The sequence below is a fragment of the Pseudochaenichthys georgianus genome, chromosome 1 (genome assembly GCF_902827115.2).
Source record: "Pseudochaenichthys georgianus chromosome 1, fPseGeo1.2, whole genome shotgun sequence".
Classification (NCBI taxonomy): Eukaryota; Metazoa; Chordata; class Actinopteri; order Perciformes; family Channichthyidae; genus Pseudochaenichthys; species Pseudochaenichthys georgianus.
Window position 1 is genome coordinate 39,317,094 of NC_047503.1, and position 14,137 is coordinate 39,331,230.

The window sequence follows — 14,137 nt, forward strand, 5'->3', positions numbered from 1 at the left end:
AATTGGTGAGATGTATCCGCCGCACACCTCATGATCTCCATCTCCATCCCTCAAATTAAGTATGATACAGAAAACGAGGAACAGGTGGAGTGTCTTAGGCTGTGATGGATGCGCATAGACTAGGCTCCATCCTGTCCAAGTGTAATTACTCTGCTGCCCTGACTTATTCAAGACTTCCTGTCTGAAGAGGGGGGGGGGGGGGGCTCTTATGTGTCTATGGGTTTGAAATGAAAACTGCTCAGGACTTTGTGATTTGTATTGGTTGATTGTTGAAAAGCAACCCTGCTGTCGCTGTGTAATGACTGGATTTTCTCATGTCCACAGAGAAGGGCAGTCTCGATTAATACCAATGACTGGAGAAATGGAAATTAACTGATTGCGTTTTGGGGATAAAGTCCTACAAGCACTACAGACACCAACACAATGACTTCCCAAAAGTTCCTTTCAGTTCTGGTCAGCTCAATTCATTTTTTAACCCAACCAACCAACCAACCCATAGGTCTCCCCATGTTGAATTATAATTTTTTATTCCTTTGAATATGGTCTTTGCATATTTAAATTGTGTGCTTTTCCACAGTTCTTTTTATATTCACATGCTGAGGAGGATGAGGGATCAGAGAGTTCAAGGTGTGCAAAAGAAAGGGAAAGCGAGATGACGGAGCCCTCCCTGTATAACTTTGTGTGTATGTGTGTGTGTGGACTTGTCCCTTTGTCCGTACCTTGACTCTGTCCTGGGCAGCATCCCTCTGGATGTTGGCCTGCCTCTCCCTCTCCTCCAGGTCAGCTCGCAGGGCGGCCCAGCGGGAGGTTAATCCCTCTTTCTCCTCCTCTTGAGCCTTCACCACCTGCCGCTCGCCTTCTTCTTTCCTCCTATACTCCGTCTTCATTTCCTGAATAAGAGAGGTGTGTGTGTGTAAGGAGGAGAGTGGGGGGTCAGGAGTGCCAAATAAACAATGGAAAACAGAAAAAGACAAAGTAGAGATTCAAAGTGAGAAAATGAAAAAGAAAGATGGAGAAGTACAGAAAGAGAAGCAACCCATGGGGTCGGGGCTGAAATGAATATGTAAACAGTGGAGCGTCTTTGCTGCGGGAGGTCCCTGCATGAGCCACTGATTGGCCAAGGTCACTGGTGCAGTATGACTGAGCCCGCCAGCCAGATGTTGGCTGCTGTTGGCCGAGCCGTGCCTAGAGAGCTGGGCTCCTGCAGGTACAGGGGCCCGTGTGTCCGCTTTAATGACAGGCTCCTAATGAGAATGCTGCTTTCTGCAGGACCCATTAGACTCAACCTAGGTCTCCTTTGATGCTGTCCCCCACAACTTCTCGCCACGAGACCTCACAATGAACGCGTAAGAATCAGTCCTTTATCAATTAATCATAGCCAGGTCCCAACTAAGCATAATTAGGGAGAAGCCACACCATCACACGCACACTTTTTCACTTTCCCCCACTGAAGCAGTCATTAAGTATTTATCTGTTAACAACCTGCTACCCTCTCTCTCTCTCTCTCCCTCTGTCTCTCTCGCATACACACATTTCCCAGTTGTTAAGTATTCTCTGTTGTCAGTAGTAGAAGCTCAAAGCAAGAAAGGGTGAGATATGGCGAGGGCGGGAAAGCGGGAGGAGAGACACAAAGACATAGAGATTGTGTTCCAGAGGGCTGAGCAGTCTCTTCTAAACGAGTAATGCCTGTGGCAGTAGCCCAGGGGGACTTGTCGTGTTCAGTGTCACACAGAAAATAGACTTCTTGACTCTTAAGGCCCAGACTGCCACAGAACATTTGTTCCACCTGCCTTAAGTTCCTGAGTGTTATTGACCAGTTGTTCACGCAGGGCTGTCAGCTCCTTCTTCATTAGGGAACTCTCCTCGTCCACTGTCGCAGTCCTCCTCTGTGAGAAGGTGTTCATCTCCTGCTGCTGCCCTGTCACTCTCTGTGGCAGACGGCGACACAGAGAGAGAAGAAAAACAAGAGCCCCCCCCCGGGTTACATTATGGACTCAGAGTAACTGGATTGTTTTCTGACCGGGATCTAACAAACTAGATTTGTCAAACATCGTCAAACTAATTGCTTCTGTAAAAACATGTGATCAGTTTTTAATGTGTTGCAACAGAAATATATATATTTTCGATAATGAAGATATTCTGCCAATCTAGCTTAAAATCTTTGGATATTTTAAGCATAAGAAAATTATGAAATCATTCGAATGTTCTTATGTCCAATGGTAATGTCAGTTAATGTCTTGTTTTGTCTTAGTAACAAACCCACACCTAAACATATCCAGTTTACCATATTGTTACAGAAGGGAAAGCCACACATTTTCACATTTAAGAACCAGCAAATTATCTTGGCATTTTTGTTGGAGAAAACAGTGGGCTGATTAATTCAATGAATAATGAACATATGATATGCATAGCTTTAACCCGAAAGCTACCACACATTATTAAGATGTTGTTACTGTGCGTCAGAAAATATCATAAAGCTCCATGATGAACAATTGAATAATTTACAAGGTTGATCAAACCAGAGGCCAGCAGGAAATGTTCAATGATTTTAATGACCAGCCACTTTTGATGCTAGTGTGTTGACTTCATGTTTTTTGGCAGCCTTTGTGGCGTTAGTATTAGGAATCTGGCCTGTTAACACTGTATCAGATGGGGTTTGGCATTGGCTGGTAATCCACAGCCTTGTGCGGCGGCGGGTACACCCTCCTCTCGAGTAACACTGTGCTCTGGGATGCAATTAATTGCCATGTTGAGGGAAATCGCTCAGATATATCCAGATAGCGGATTTAGCGTTCCTCGCTACTCCTAGCTCGCCGTGCTAAGAACAGAGGGGCTTTAATAGAGATTTATACTGGAGAGCAGAAAATAAATTCAAACGTTGATAATGAGGTAGGCGAGAACAATTTGAACCCCAGTAGTGCTCAATTGATAGAGGAGGGAAAAAAGGGGGGGGTCCGCCAAGTTAAGAGGTCTAGGACAGAAAGATTAGCATTTGAAAATTCCCAGTGCAGTTCAAAAATGAAAGCTAATTATGTTACAAAACTGGAAAGGAGAAGCGAGGGAAAGTATGGAAGAAGAAAAAACATCATGAAAGTTGGAAAGTGGAGATATTAAGAGGAGAGTAAGATCCCGTGTGGACTCAGTGGACCATCAACTGGAAAAACCAATGAATCAATGTTTGGGTGTGAATGGCTGGAGACTGTGGAGGAGATGGTGACTATCAGAGGGCCGAGTGACACAGCACGGAGCTCAGTGCTGCTCATGGGGCTCTCAAATAGCCTGTACGTTTCATTAGCAGCAGATCAGAGAGGAGAACAAGTCACCTGTGAAACACATAGAAAATACAAGCATGCAAGAATGAAAAATGTATAATTATTGTAATATTTTATTCGTTTTTTTCTTTGAAAGCCACTTGGGAAATCATCAGATCAGCTGCATAATAATAAACTCTGAGTGCAGGAAGTTTGTTCAGAAATGTTACACGCTGAAGGCAGGGGTAAAGTAGTCAGGAAAAGTCAAAGAACGTCTAGATACTTATGCAATTAGCAGTGTTAAGTTATTTTCCTGCCAGTTATTAGTAATACTAGATACATTAATGCAGATCAATATAAATGTCTGTTCACTAAAGTCTCGTTAAAATCAAACTGACTTCAGTGAGATTTATTTTACATTATTTGAGGGAAAGTGGCCTTTGAAGTACAAAACAATTAATTTTATTTTGTTTGATATTGATATGCAATAGCAGGCCTAAATAAAGAGGCCACTTTTAACTTACCCTTTATATAATTGCACGAGCAAATGGCTCAAAACTCAATGTGTTATTAATAATTATGACTTAAATTAAAGCAACTACAACCGTTTGTCTTTGTACCTTTTAATATTTGTGAGAAATCTGTGAGAATCTGTGGAAAAAACGGCACTCTTTTTTGCTGATTGTACTGTTTTACTACTCAGAAACTAAAAGGCCAAGATATTCCAATGAAATAAAGTTTGTATCTTGTGTTCATATGAGTGAATGCTATAGCTACTGTATCGACTGGATGGAGTTAAGATGGCTGAGGAGGGTAAAAACACTGGCAAGCTGATGACTCCATTACAGCTTCAGTCTCATTAGGAACGAACAGGATTCTGGATGAGGGATGCTAATGAAGGAGACTGACAGATGCTTCAGTGGAGGGATGATGATTTGGAGTCAATTACATTAGTGATGTCATTATCGTCAGCCATCGTACCATCAAGACATGTGACTCAGAGGGTAATGCTAAAGAAAGCAGGTAAGAGAGAGAACGAGTTTGAGGTGGTTCTTAGATGTATTATTTTCATTTATGAAAGCACAGAAAAAGCTAAAGTAGACAGTGACAAATGTAAAAATCCTAACTAAATCAAATTGTTTCCGTGAAAGACATACACCAGCAAAGACATCAAATCAAATCTTGTTATTAGAAAGTCAGATAATAAAAAAGATGTCTGTAGATTTAGTTAAGAGAATTCGGTTTGAAGAAATGAAGGGAAATACCAACATTCTGAACTTTTAGACCAAGTGTTTAGAAAAGCATTTTATTTCCAGTAGCTTCAATGGAGCTGATCATTGGCGCATATGTTTGGATTCAGTCAAAAGAAGATGTACCTTTGGTAATTGACTTTATGAGCATAATCTGATTTGTACTTATCGAGACATCCAATTGCTTACAACTAGAAGCCTCGCTCAAGTAAATATTTCCCACCATGTTGAATTATCTCCATCATTAGTGTGTCTAATATCTAACAGACATTCGCTTAACACAGCACGCTGCAGTTGGTTAGACCAGAGTACTTTACCTGCTCCAGCTCCTGTATCTTGTAGTCTTTGGTCTGGAGGATCTCCAACACTTTCCTGTCCTTGATCTCAGCTTTGTACTTCTCACTAGACGAAACCCAAAAGTAAAGGAAATAGGCGTGTGTCCAATCAGTGACCCGAGGTTATTGGTTTACATGTATATCCTCAAAGATGTACAGATGCCAGGCCTTTCCTTTATATCACAGTGGATAAACAGTAAAGGAATAAAGACAGTATGCCTTCAAAGTAGGGGTGGGCGATATTGAAAAATATATTATCACGATATTTTTCAAGCAGTATCACGATAGACGATATATATCACGATATTTTTTCATGTCGGTTATTATGGTTATTTTTCAAGTTACTTAACAGTACAAGCACCTACAAGGTGACAGAAACTAAAACAAAAAGGAGTAACAGACCAAAATAGCATTTCAAGCAGGTTTTATTTCTGAAATGAATCCCTGAATGAACAATTCAACATTTTGATATGGCTTCAAGGCAGTGTCTCAGTATAACAATGAACTTTCTGAGGTAGCACTAGCAGTGAACATCAATAAACATGAAAAGGAGGGTAAAACATAAAACATTAATGAGGAAAAGTCAGTGCCAAACAATTAGAATGTAAACTTTAGACTTGAAGTGAAATAAAAGACTTTAGCATAACTGAAGGGAAAAGTTTTTTTTTTTTATCACGATAGATACGATATCTCTGAAAAAGCATATCGTGGAGACCTAATATCGTCGCGACGATATATATCGTCATATCGCCCACCCCTACTTCAAAGTACTATATAACGTATGTGTTCAGTTGTACTTTCCAACCTTAATTGTACAAGCTGCACTGTAACAGTCTTGTAAAATGTACATTTCCAATTATTAATTTATAACTCATTGTGCATCTGCTGTACTTGCCAAATAAAGAATTCCCCTTTATGTTGCATTGAATAGGAACATCACTTCTTTGGGAGCTACTGTACTATTCTGCTACTTCATCAAACTCTGAACTGTTCTCTCCTGCCACCTAACGCCTCTTTTATCATAATGAACTTTAAGGGAGACAAAAACAAGGCATCAATGTGGGACCTGTTTGTTTCAACTGCTTTAGGCCACCAGGGGCCACCCATTCCCTCCACCCATCACCTGCTCCTTCGACACCTCCCACCTGCAGGGCCCTTTTCTCTCGTCTCTGCGCCTCTTCTGATCAACCTATCCCCTGGTAGACACTGAAATAAGTATCTGGTGTCCCGGGAAGAGCTGGAACGCAGGCTGGCCTAGCTACATCTCCTTGTACATTGGGCTGTGTTCGCCATGTCCTGAGCAACCAACCAACCACTCTACAAGATCCTCACAGGAAGGGGAGGCTGAATGGCAGTTCCCAGCGGGCACCAGCGCTTGACTGGAGTCGACACAATTACCATGTCAATATCCTCCTGCGCATCAGGTGATACAATACACATCCACTCTCTGGGTGCATGTTCCCCCACGAGTCTCAGCGGACCCACGTACTTTGATGGGTTTCCTACGGGGCTGTAAAGGAACTGAAGAGGGTGTGGAGAACGAATGAGAGGCACAGGTATTCTCTCCTCGCTGCTGCACTGTGCTTTACCCCTATTAACGGTCTACTAACAACTGACAGACCTCAACATGTACATGATATGCACCCCTGATAGAGAAGATATCATTCTTAGGTATCCCCGACAGGAAAGAGTCAGTCAGAAACTAGGTCCAAGCTTTGAGTTAAACTGGGCAATGACTGCAATGAACGAGTCGCTACATTAGAACAACTCTTAGTATAGGAGGTTGGAGAATGCTTTAAATGGTCAGAAAAGGACAAATGAGTTGTTATAATTTGTCATCGTGCCAGCCAATAGTTTAATTCTAATAAAAATGATCTTAATGCAGACTATTTTCAGTTAACCAAGGCCTTGTTAAAATCAAGACGGATTGAGTAATAATAATAATAATAATAACTGAGATTTCTATAGCGCCTTTCAAGGGACCCAAGGTCGCTTTACAGGAATAGGGCAAGCACAAACAAAACAAAACAAAGGTCAGACAGACAAAACAACAGATCGATTTAAGGGCCGAAAGCCGAAAGTGGGACGTAACAACGTTTAGCATCTTTTGATTGGACCCTTCTGCAATGTTACAACAATTAATTTCCTTTCTGATGTGGCATTCAATAGCAGACCTTTCTTATAGAGACAAAATAAATAGACCACACTTTTTACTTTTGCCGGTGACCCTACATGTGGAGGATGATGATGATGAATACGAGTGAAATTAGAATTATTTAAAATAAAATACAATTATTTGCATTCATTTGAACATATCTTAGTGGAATGAAAACAACCAATGTCCAAACTGCAGTGATACACCAGTATACATTTAAAGCCACATATTTGTTTTCCTAATGGGGAGGAATATATTTAATGTATCCAACTGTGCATCACCTGGGAACAGGCCTGAGCCCTTCTGAAAGTTCCCATGCCACTGTGTTTGGTGTAGCTTAGCCACGCCGCCAAAGAGGTCATATTCAATCTCACAATTTATCCGATAAAGACAAGTATTTGGCAGGAGTGTTTCAACGGTCCAGAATGGGTGCAGACAGTGTAGGAGGAGTGTTTTCATTAAAAGGGTTTCCATGGTTGAACTGCTAGACCGGGGATAAGAAGGCTTAAATCAGCATCTGCACCAGATTTCGTCGTAACCCCAGTAGAATGGCCGAGGTGCCTTAAACACCCCTCGAACGACTTTCACACATATTTCTCTTCACTGGTGAGATAAAGGAATGTTCAGCTATTGAGCCTCTCAGGTAGCAATTTGAAAGATAAATCTACTCACCGCTCAACCACCAAGCTGACAGCCTGGGTCAAGTCTGGATTTGCCACTTGCAGGCGTTTCCATAGGGACCACACAAACTCCTTGTCTGCCTGTGAACATAAAGGAATCAGTGAGAAAAACAGCTGTTATTCTTAATTGAGATAAATCACTGTTGATACATTTGTCTCAAAATGCAAATTGGCCAAGAGGAAAGCCACGGCACATCGCTGCTTTTACTCACTGGGAAACAAACAAATAGGATTCCCAGTGACATTAGCATACGACAGAAGGGGTAGCCAATCAATAATTTAAATATCTTGTACAAAATAGTTTCTGATCTGGCCTGCCCTCTCTAATCATGATCTGCTCTTGACAAGAATTTTCCTCGCTGAGATGTGACCTTCGACTCAAGGGGAGGCAGCATTGACACTTGTCATGATGCACTATTTATGACTGGGGAGCGCTGCGAATCAAAACACAGCAGTGGAGCTCGCATTTTCTGTATTAATCAATTGCGCTCCGGATATGTTTTCCTCTACAGCTCCAAAGTAACTAGCCCCAAAGAAACTCAAAACTGATGACAGAGAGTCATCTTCAAGTCGAGCAACCCAGCCAGCCCCTGACACATTTCCAATTCAAATTGTCTCGCTGCTTTTTCAAACATTTTTAAGCTACATTACATTTAATGAGGGACATCTAAAAAGTACATTTTCTGACATTAAAAGACAGAATTATACCAAATCGGCTTAATATAAAATTATCTGATAAATTATGTTCACATCATCAGAAGATAAAAGTCATCCCTCCCACTGGAATCTTCTGGTCTCCAATTAGCACATGAATCTTAACCCCCTTTTCAAAAGTGTCTAATCAATTATTTACTAAAATGGCAGAAGCAGACCTTGATAAGACCATGAGCTGAACACATAAGTGGAAGGACTGTACAGTCTCTGTGTGGAAGTGTGTGAGTGTGTATACAGATGGGGAGGATAGAGATCTCACCAAATCAGCGCTGCAATGCTACGCAGCTAACAAATTAAATTAAATAAGCATGGTGGGTGAATAGAAATAGGTGGTCTCCCTCTGCCTGGCCTTTGGCTGCCATTAGCTGCTCCACAGACAAGTGTTCAGTCAGGACCCTCATCAAGATCCCTCCTCTCCTATGTGTACTTAAAGATGCATTGAATGTGCGTTTGATGGTGGCTGAATTATTCATTTTGAATCGAGACACTGAAACACCATGGGCTAAACATACCAATGAAAGCATCTGGAATTCAGCCACATATTAAAAAAATTAGCATGGTCTAGTAGGAACATTTGCTGGCCCACAGATGAGACTCTTTGTAGTTAATGGCTGTCCTGAAGAACATCTTGCCAGAGACTTAAGACATCAGTAGTATTCAAATGGTACTCTGCACAGCTAAAGGTTCCTATTAGATCGACAGCATCGCTGATGTTCTGCTCAAGACAAGACCACCATGATGGCTTCCACGTTCAATGTAGAGCAGCAACGACTGTCTAAAGTTAACAAGGAATCACTGATAAACTAGAAGTGTAACAATGTGGTGTTTTCTAACTTGAAGAAACATTTTGACACATGTTTTTACGATGAAAAGGTGTTCCTATTTGCTTGTCAAAAAGACGGAACTAACACTATAAATAAATATGTTATGAACAGCAGTTCTTTGTAGATTTGTTAGGTGAGCAAATTGCCCTCATTATACAATACATGTCCTTGAACAAACACTGGAAACACCTTAAAAATCATTCAGCAAGAACAATTACATGTATACGGTTTACAACTCATTTTAAAACACAAAAAACGGTCTGAAAATATACACTTGCCTGTGACAGGTGTTAATAATTTGTTGGTTAATGGAAGAGCTTGCCTGGATGTGCAGTGCTCTACAAGTTGGATACCTTGTATCTAAAGATATGAAGGTCTCTCTAGTTAACTCTAAAAACTTCAAAAGTCAAACTTGATATCACAGGAAAAAAAGGTAACAGGCAGACATGTGGTTACAGCCAAAAAGCAACACAATGTTCCTGCCACATGTGTCAGGTGGTATCGATAGTCTAATAACAACTCAAATGTAACACATCTGCTGAACCCCACATCTGTCTGTCTACCTGTATAGCAAGGTACTGTGAATATGCAAAGTGAGAAATGCTGGGCTAAGTTCTCATGTTATTAGGCACCACCTGGTGGTGAACATGCAAGGACACCCTCCCTCAATCACTGACTCACAAAGTGAAGATGAAAGCTTCTCTAGCATGCTCACAAGCCCTTTCTGTGTCTCTTTGTCTCTATTTACTAAGATAAAAAAGGCCATGGTGGATCTTTTTGTTTCTTCTCAAACGTGCCTTGGAAGCAGATATTTTCTGCTCACTGTTTACTAAAGTGTGGTCAGGTAATTGACATATATGTTTGCAGCTCAACAATAGCGACAACAAAACAATTAAAATATGTCTTATATACATCTTTGAATAATACCTAAGTAAATCTCTGATAAAAGAAGAGGCTTTTACATTTTAACTGTCAGCTGCTATTCTTAATCTTAACATTATAAGCATTAGTTCTTAAAATTAGGGGAGGCGAAACAGAAACAGCTGACTAATATAATTTCAAGCAGCTTCTGTTATCTCACCAGAAACACTTTTATTTGTAAAGATGTTAGAAAATGACACATTATGCATGCATCTTGGGTGAAACATAGGTCCTAATCTGTTCAAAATAGATATAATGGTTAGACAAGAAATAGTTTGGAAGATACATTTTGGAAATGTTATAAAGTGCAAATGAATAGAAAAATAAAAATATTGTTCATAAGGTCAGACGAAATTAACCACAAATGTTTGTGGTCATGACTGCAGACCCAAATTAATATATGATCAAGAACCTTTTTTTTACACTTGTGAAAGCAATGTATATCACTCGTTGCATCATTGGGTTCATGAGAAGCGCACATATGTGAAAATAACAGTTCGTGTAATAGCAGAAGAAGTATTCACATTGAGTGAAATATTGTCAACATGACTGGACATTTGCGGATTAGAAATCATGTATTCAGTTCACTTTGTATTGCAATGTTATGCTATTGTGTTATTAAATAAGAAAGCAAGCCTTTGATTCCTAGTATAATACATCCTCCAGATAGTACATATCCAGCAGTGTGAGCACATCCCTGTAAACAGAACACACGTTCATAGTACATACCTGGCATTGACATAACTCATCTGATAAACTGTTCACTTGCTCCTCCAAAACGAGGATGCGAGAGCTGTCTTTGGTGGACATGTTGGAGCTAAGAGGGAAACACAAATAACAAATGAGGTCAGCTTGGATTGGAAACTTATGACAGTATATTATATAGTTACCAGGATGGAAGCCCCTTCGTATTTCAACGGAGATAACAAATAGGATCCGTACTCTTTATCTGACGTTAGCTTACGTTGGTTAACTGTACTTATAACATCAAGAGTTTATTTCAGTCGCAGAATGAGACTTAACAACGTTTGTCTCTTACCCGTTTCGATAGCTTCCTTACAGACGGATATCAACACTGTAGATAGAAGATGTACAACTCTTAGCTATAACAACATAGTGCTGCTGTAGCTGTGTTTGCTAACGTTAGCCACTTCACAAACATTCATATTTTCAGTTCCTTGTCTGCCGTTGACAGTCTTCCGCGTTAAGTCGGAAGAACGTCACAGCATGCTTCAACGAGAGGGTTTACGTATCCATTAAAAGTACAAGTTGTTTCCTTTTCTCCAACAACTAAACAAATGTGATCAGTAAAACACACCGTTGTCAATAACGACCAAAACGCTTTCCTGCTTTCAAACAAGCCCGCTGTTTTCCGTTTCTCTCAGCGTCATCGTGACCACGTCATTTTACGACGGCTATGGGTGACGTACGGCAGATTCACTGATTCCCAAACGTCCGTTAACAGTTTTTGGAACTATAAGAAGTCCCTATTTGTTTTTCAAGTGGTACTCAAAACAATAAGGATTTGTCTCTGCACTACAACATCTCATTGTATATTTTTGTATAATGACAATAAAGGCTTTCTATTATATTATTCTTCTTATTGTGGAAAAGGGTGACTATTTTGTCACTATCACACACCCTAGTTTGTTTTCTTTTAATAAGGACACTGAAATAAAGACGACATCATCTTATAAAGTAGCCTAACTACAGATGTTTCAACAAAAATCATTAACCGTAAACTTAACTTTATAGTGGATATACTTTTTGATTATTAACAATCACAAGTAAGCCTACAGTTGACTACATTATGGGGATATACTCTGTGTGTTTCAATATCAGCATTAATATTGAATATATCATTGAATTTAACATGATATACAGTAGCCTATATGTAGGCTATATTATACTATATTAATGTGGATTATTGTTTTTGCGACAAACGATCGTGATTTACTTTTATATGAATAGAGAAGTTGATATAACATTGCCCTGGTGGTGACTCCTTGAATCCGCCTATATGCCTCCCACTGGGCTTTCATCAGCAGTGGATTTTAGCTGACCAAGACCGACTCTGAGCCACGATTAAGATCAAGACCACACCGCCATGGGTCATATCTATTGGCTCTAAATTATGAAAAAGAAAATGTGCAAGAAACGTATATGTAAAAGATGTATTAATAATCTAATGCTGTGGTTTGTGCAATGATCATCATGGTCATTTGTTTTCTCTTCCTACTGAACCAATTGCAGATTCAAGTTTCTGAGTCATGTTAATCAATTTTATACAATATTAAACACATATTTAACATATTTAAATACTTATAATATCAAAAATTCCTTCTGACATGTCAAAAACCACATCATGGTTTAATTAAATAATACATAATTAATATGGCTTAGCTGCTTTGGTTTCAGGGCCCTGATATAAGATAAGATAAGATAAGATAGAGCTTTATTGTCTCCCTTAGGAGAAATATGTCTTGGGCATCGAGATAATACACATAAAACATTCAGGTCAATCAGTCATAGATACAGAACAGAGATCACATATCACATGGCAAAGAAACAAACAAGAAACATACAGACATGCATAGCACTCTTTGGATCCAAAAAAATCTCTCTGAAAAAGGCCAATGGACATCAAGTCCCCTCCAAACATAATTATTAGGCCACATTCAAAATGATAAAATGTGTTTAAAGGGATTTTAATTGATTTTCTATCAACTGTTTAACATTACATATCCCTGTGAAATATTTAATAAAACATGTTATGACAAACAATAAATACTTCACAGCTCTCTCTTTAAATCCTGAATGTGTAGACAATACAATTGTACGTCACTAAAAATAAATATAACACCTTTGAATTATTACATAGTGTTATGGGCCTTGTTGGGCACACAATACTTCTCAAGGAGATTATTCTGTATGTCAAGTCCATATTTAATTTATACAAAGCCTAAAAATAACAGAAGTGTTATTGAAAATCAAAGATAGAATATAAAACATATTGTCATCATCAGATAAATATCTCAATGTGTCAAAATTACAGTGACGCAAATACAAAATGGCAACATATTGATGTTAGAGAAGTGTTGTGCAGATTTTTTTACACACACGCACACACGCGCGCACACACACACACACACACACACACACACACACACACACACACACACACACACACACACACACACACACACACACACTATAGAATGAGGGTTCCCCTGAGTCTGCAAGTGCTGCTTCACAAGCCTATAAATCTCTGCTGTTATCAAAGCTCAACAGCCACACACATGACACGAAGAGAAATGACATTGAGATATGATATTGATCTTTATGTGGCAGTTTATGTGTAAAATGTTGTTAATAGACACACTTTTACCTTGTCCCTGTTCATATTTGCAATCTTTATATGTTTTTAATGATCTGTTGTTAGGCAAAAGGGTTATGCAAATATATTTGACATCTCTAAATCCTTAGTGGGAGCTATGAGAACTGGATGGAAGCAAGGAAAATGAACAAAGGCGCGTGTTTGACATCTGTTTTGCTGGTGAGACAAGACAACTCCATATTGTGTGGCTAATGAACTTAAGTGTCCAGCCAGATTTGGAGCACAGGGTGAGAGAGGAAAATGAAGAAATATGAGGACTGGCACTCCTCTTCAGTCAGACAAATGTTGGTTCATCTGCTCCCTGCCTCACACACACATGAACACACACACAGATAGAGAAAAGATGCAATTGACTTAGCATGATTAGGCTGTTCCTTGACCCACGAACACTGCCTCTCATTAAGATCCTCATTTGCGGAACAATTTTAGAGGCAGTAGACTGGTACATAATGTGCAACATCTGCCTGCCCCCTGTTTCTTGTTCAGACACACAAACTGACACATGGTATCTATGAATAAGCCCCACGTTCTCTCCCTCGTCATACTGTAATAAATCCATCATATGTTTGCAACAGGGTTTTCTTTTGAATGTTGTCTCTGTAGTTTCACC

General features: G+C 39.7%; 1 protein-coding gene across 1 annotated transcript in view; it reads right to left on the bottom strand.

Annotated features, from left to right (window-relative positions):
- The window catches only part of cntln (centlein, centrosomal protein), a 117,030-nt gene extending 105,541 nt beyond the window's left edge, over positions 1-11,489 (bottom strand). Inside the window, exons 1-6 of the mRNA XM_034086929.1 lie at positions 11,170-11,489; positions 10,860-10,947; positions 7,664-7,752; positions 4,819-4,903; positions 1,791-1,928; positions 720-890 (exon numbers count right to left, since the gene is read on the bottom strand). Coding sequence (XP_033942820.1) covers positions 720-890; positions 1,791-1,928; positions 4,819-4,903; positions 7,664-7,752; positions 10,860-10,940 — 564 coding nt within the window. The 5' untranslated portion in view covers positions 10,941-10,947; positions 11,170-11,489. The remainder of the gene's footprint in view (positions 1-719; positions 891-1,790; positions 1,929-4,818; positions 4,904-7,663; positions 7,753-10,859; positions 10,948-11,169) is intronic.
- Positions 11,490-14,137: the final 2,648 nt, after the last annotated feature.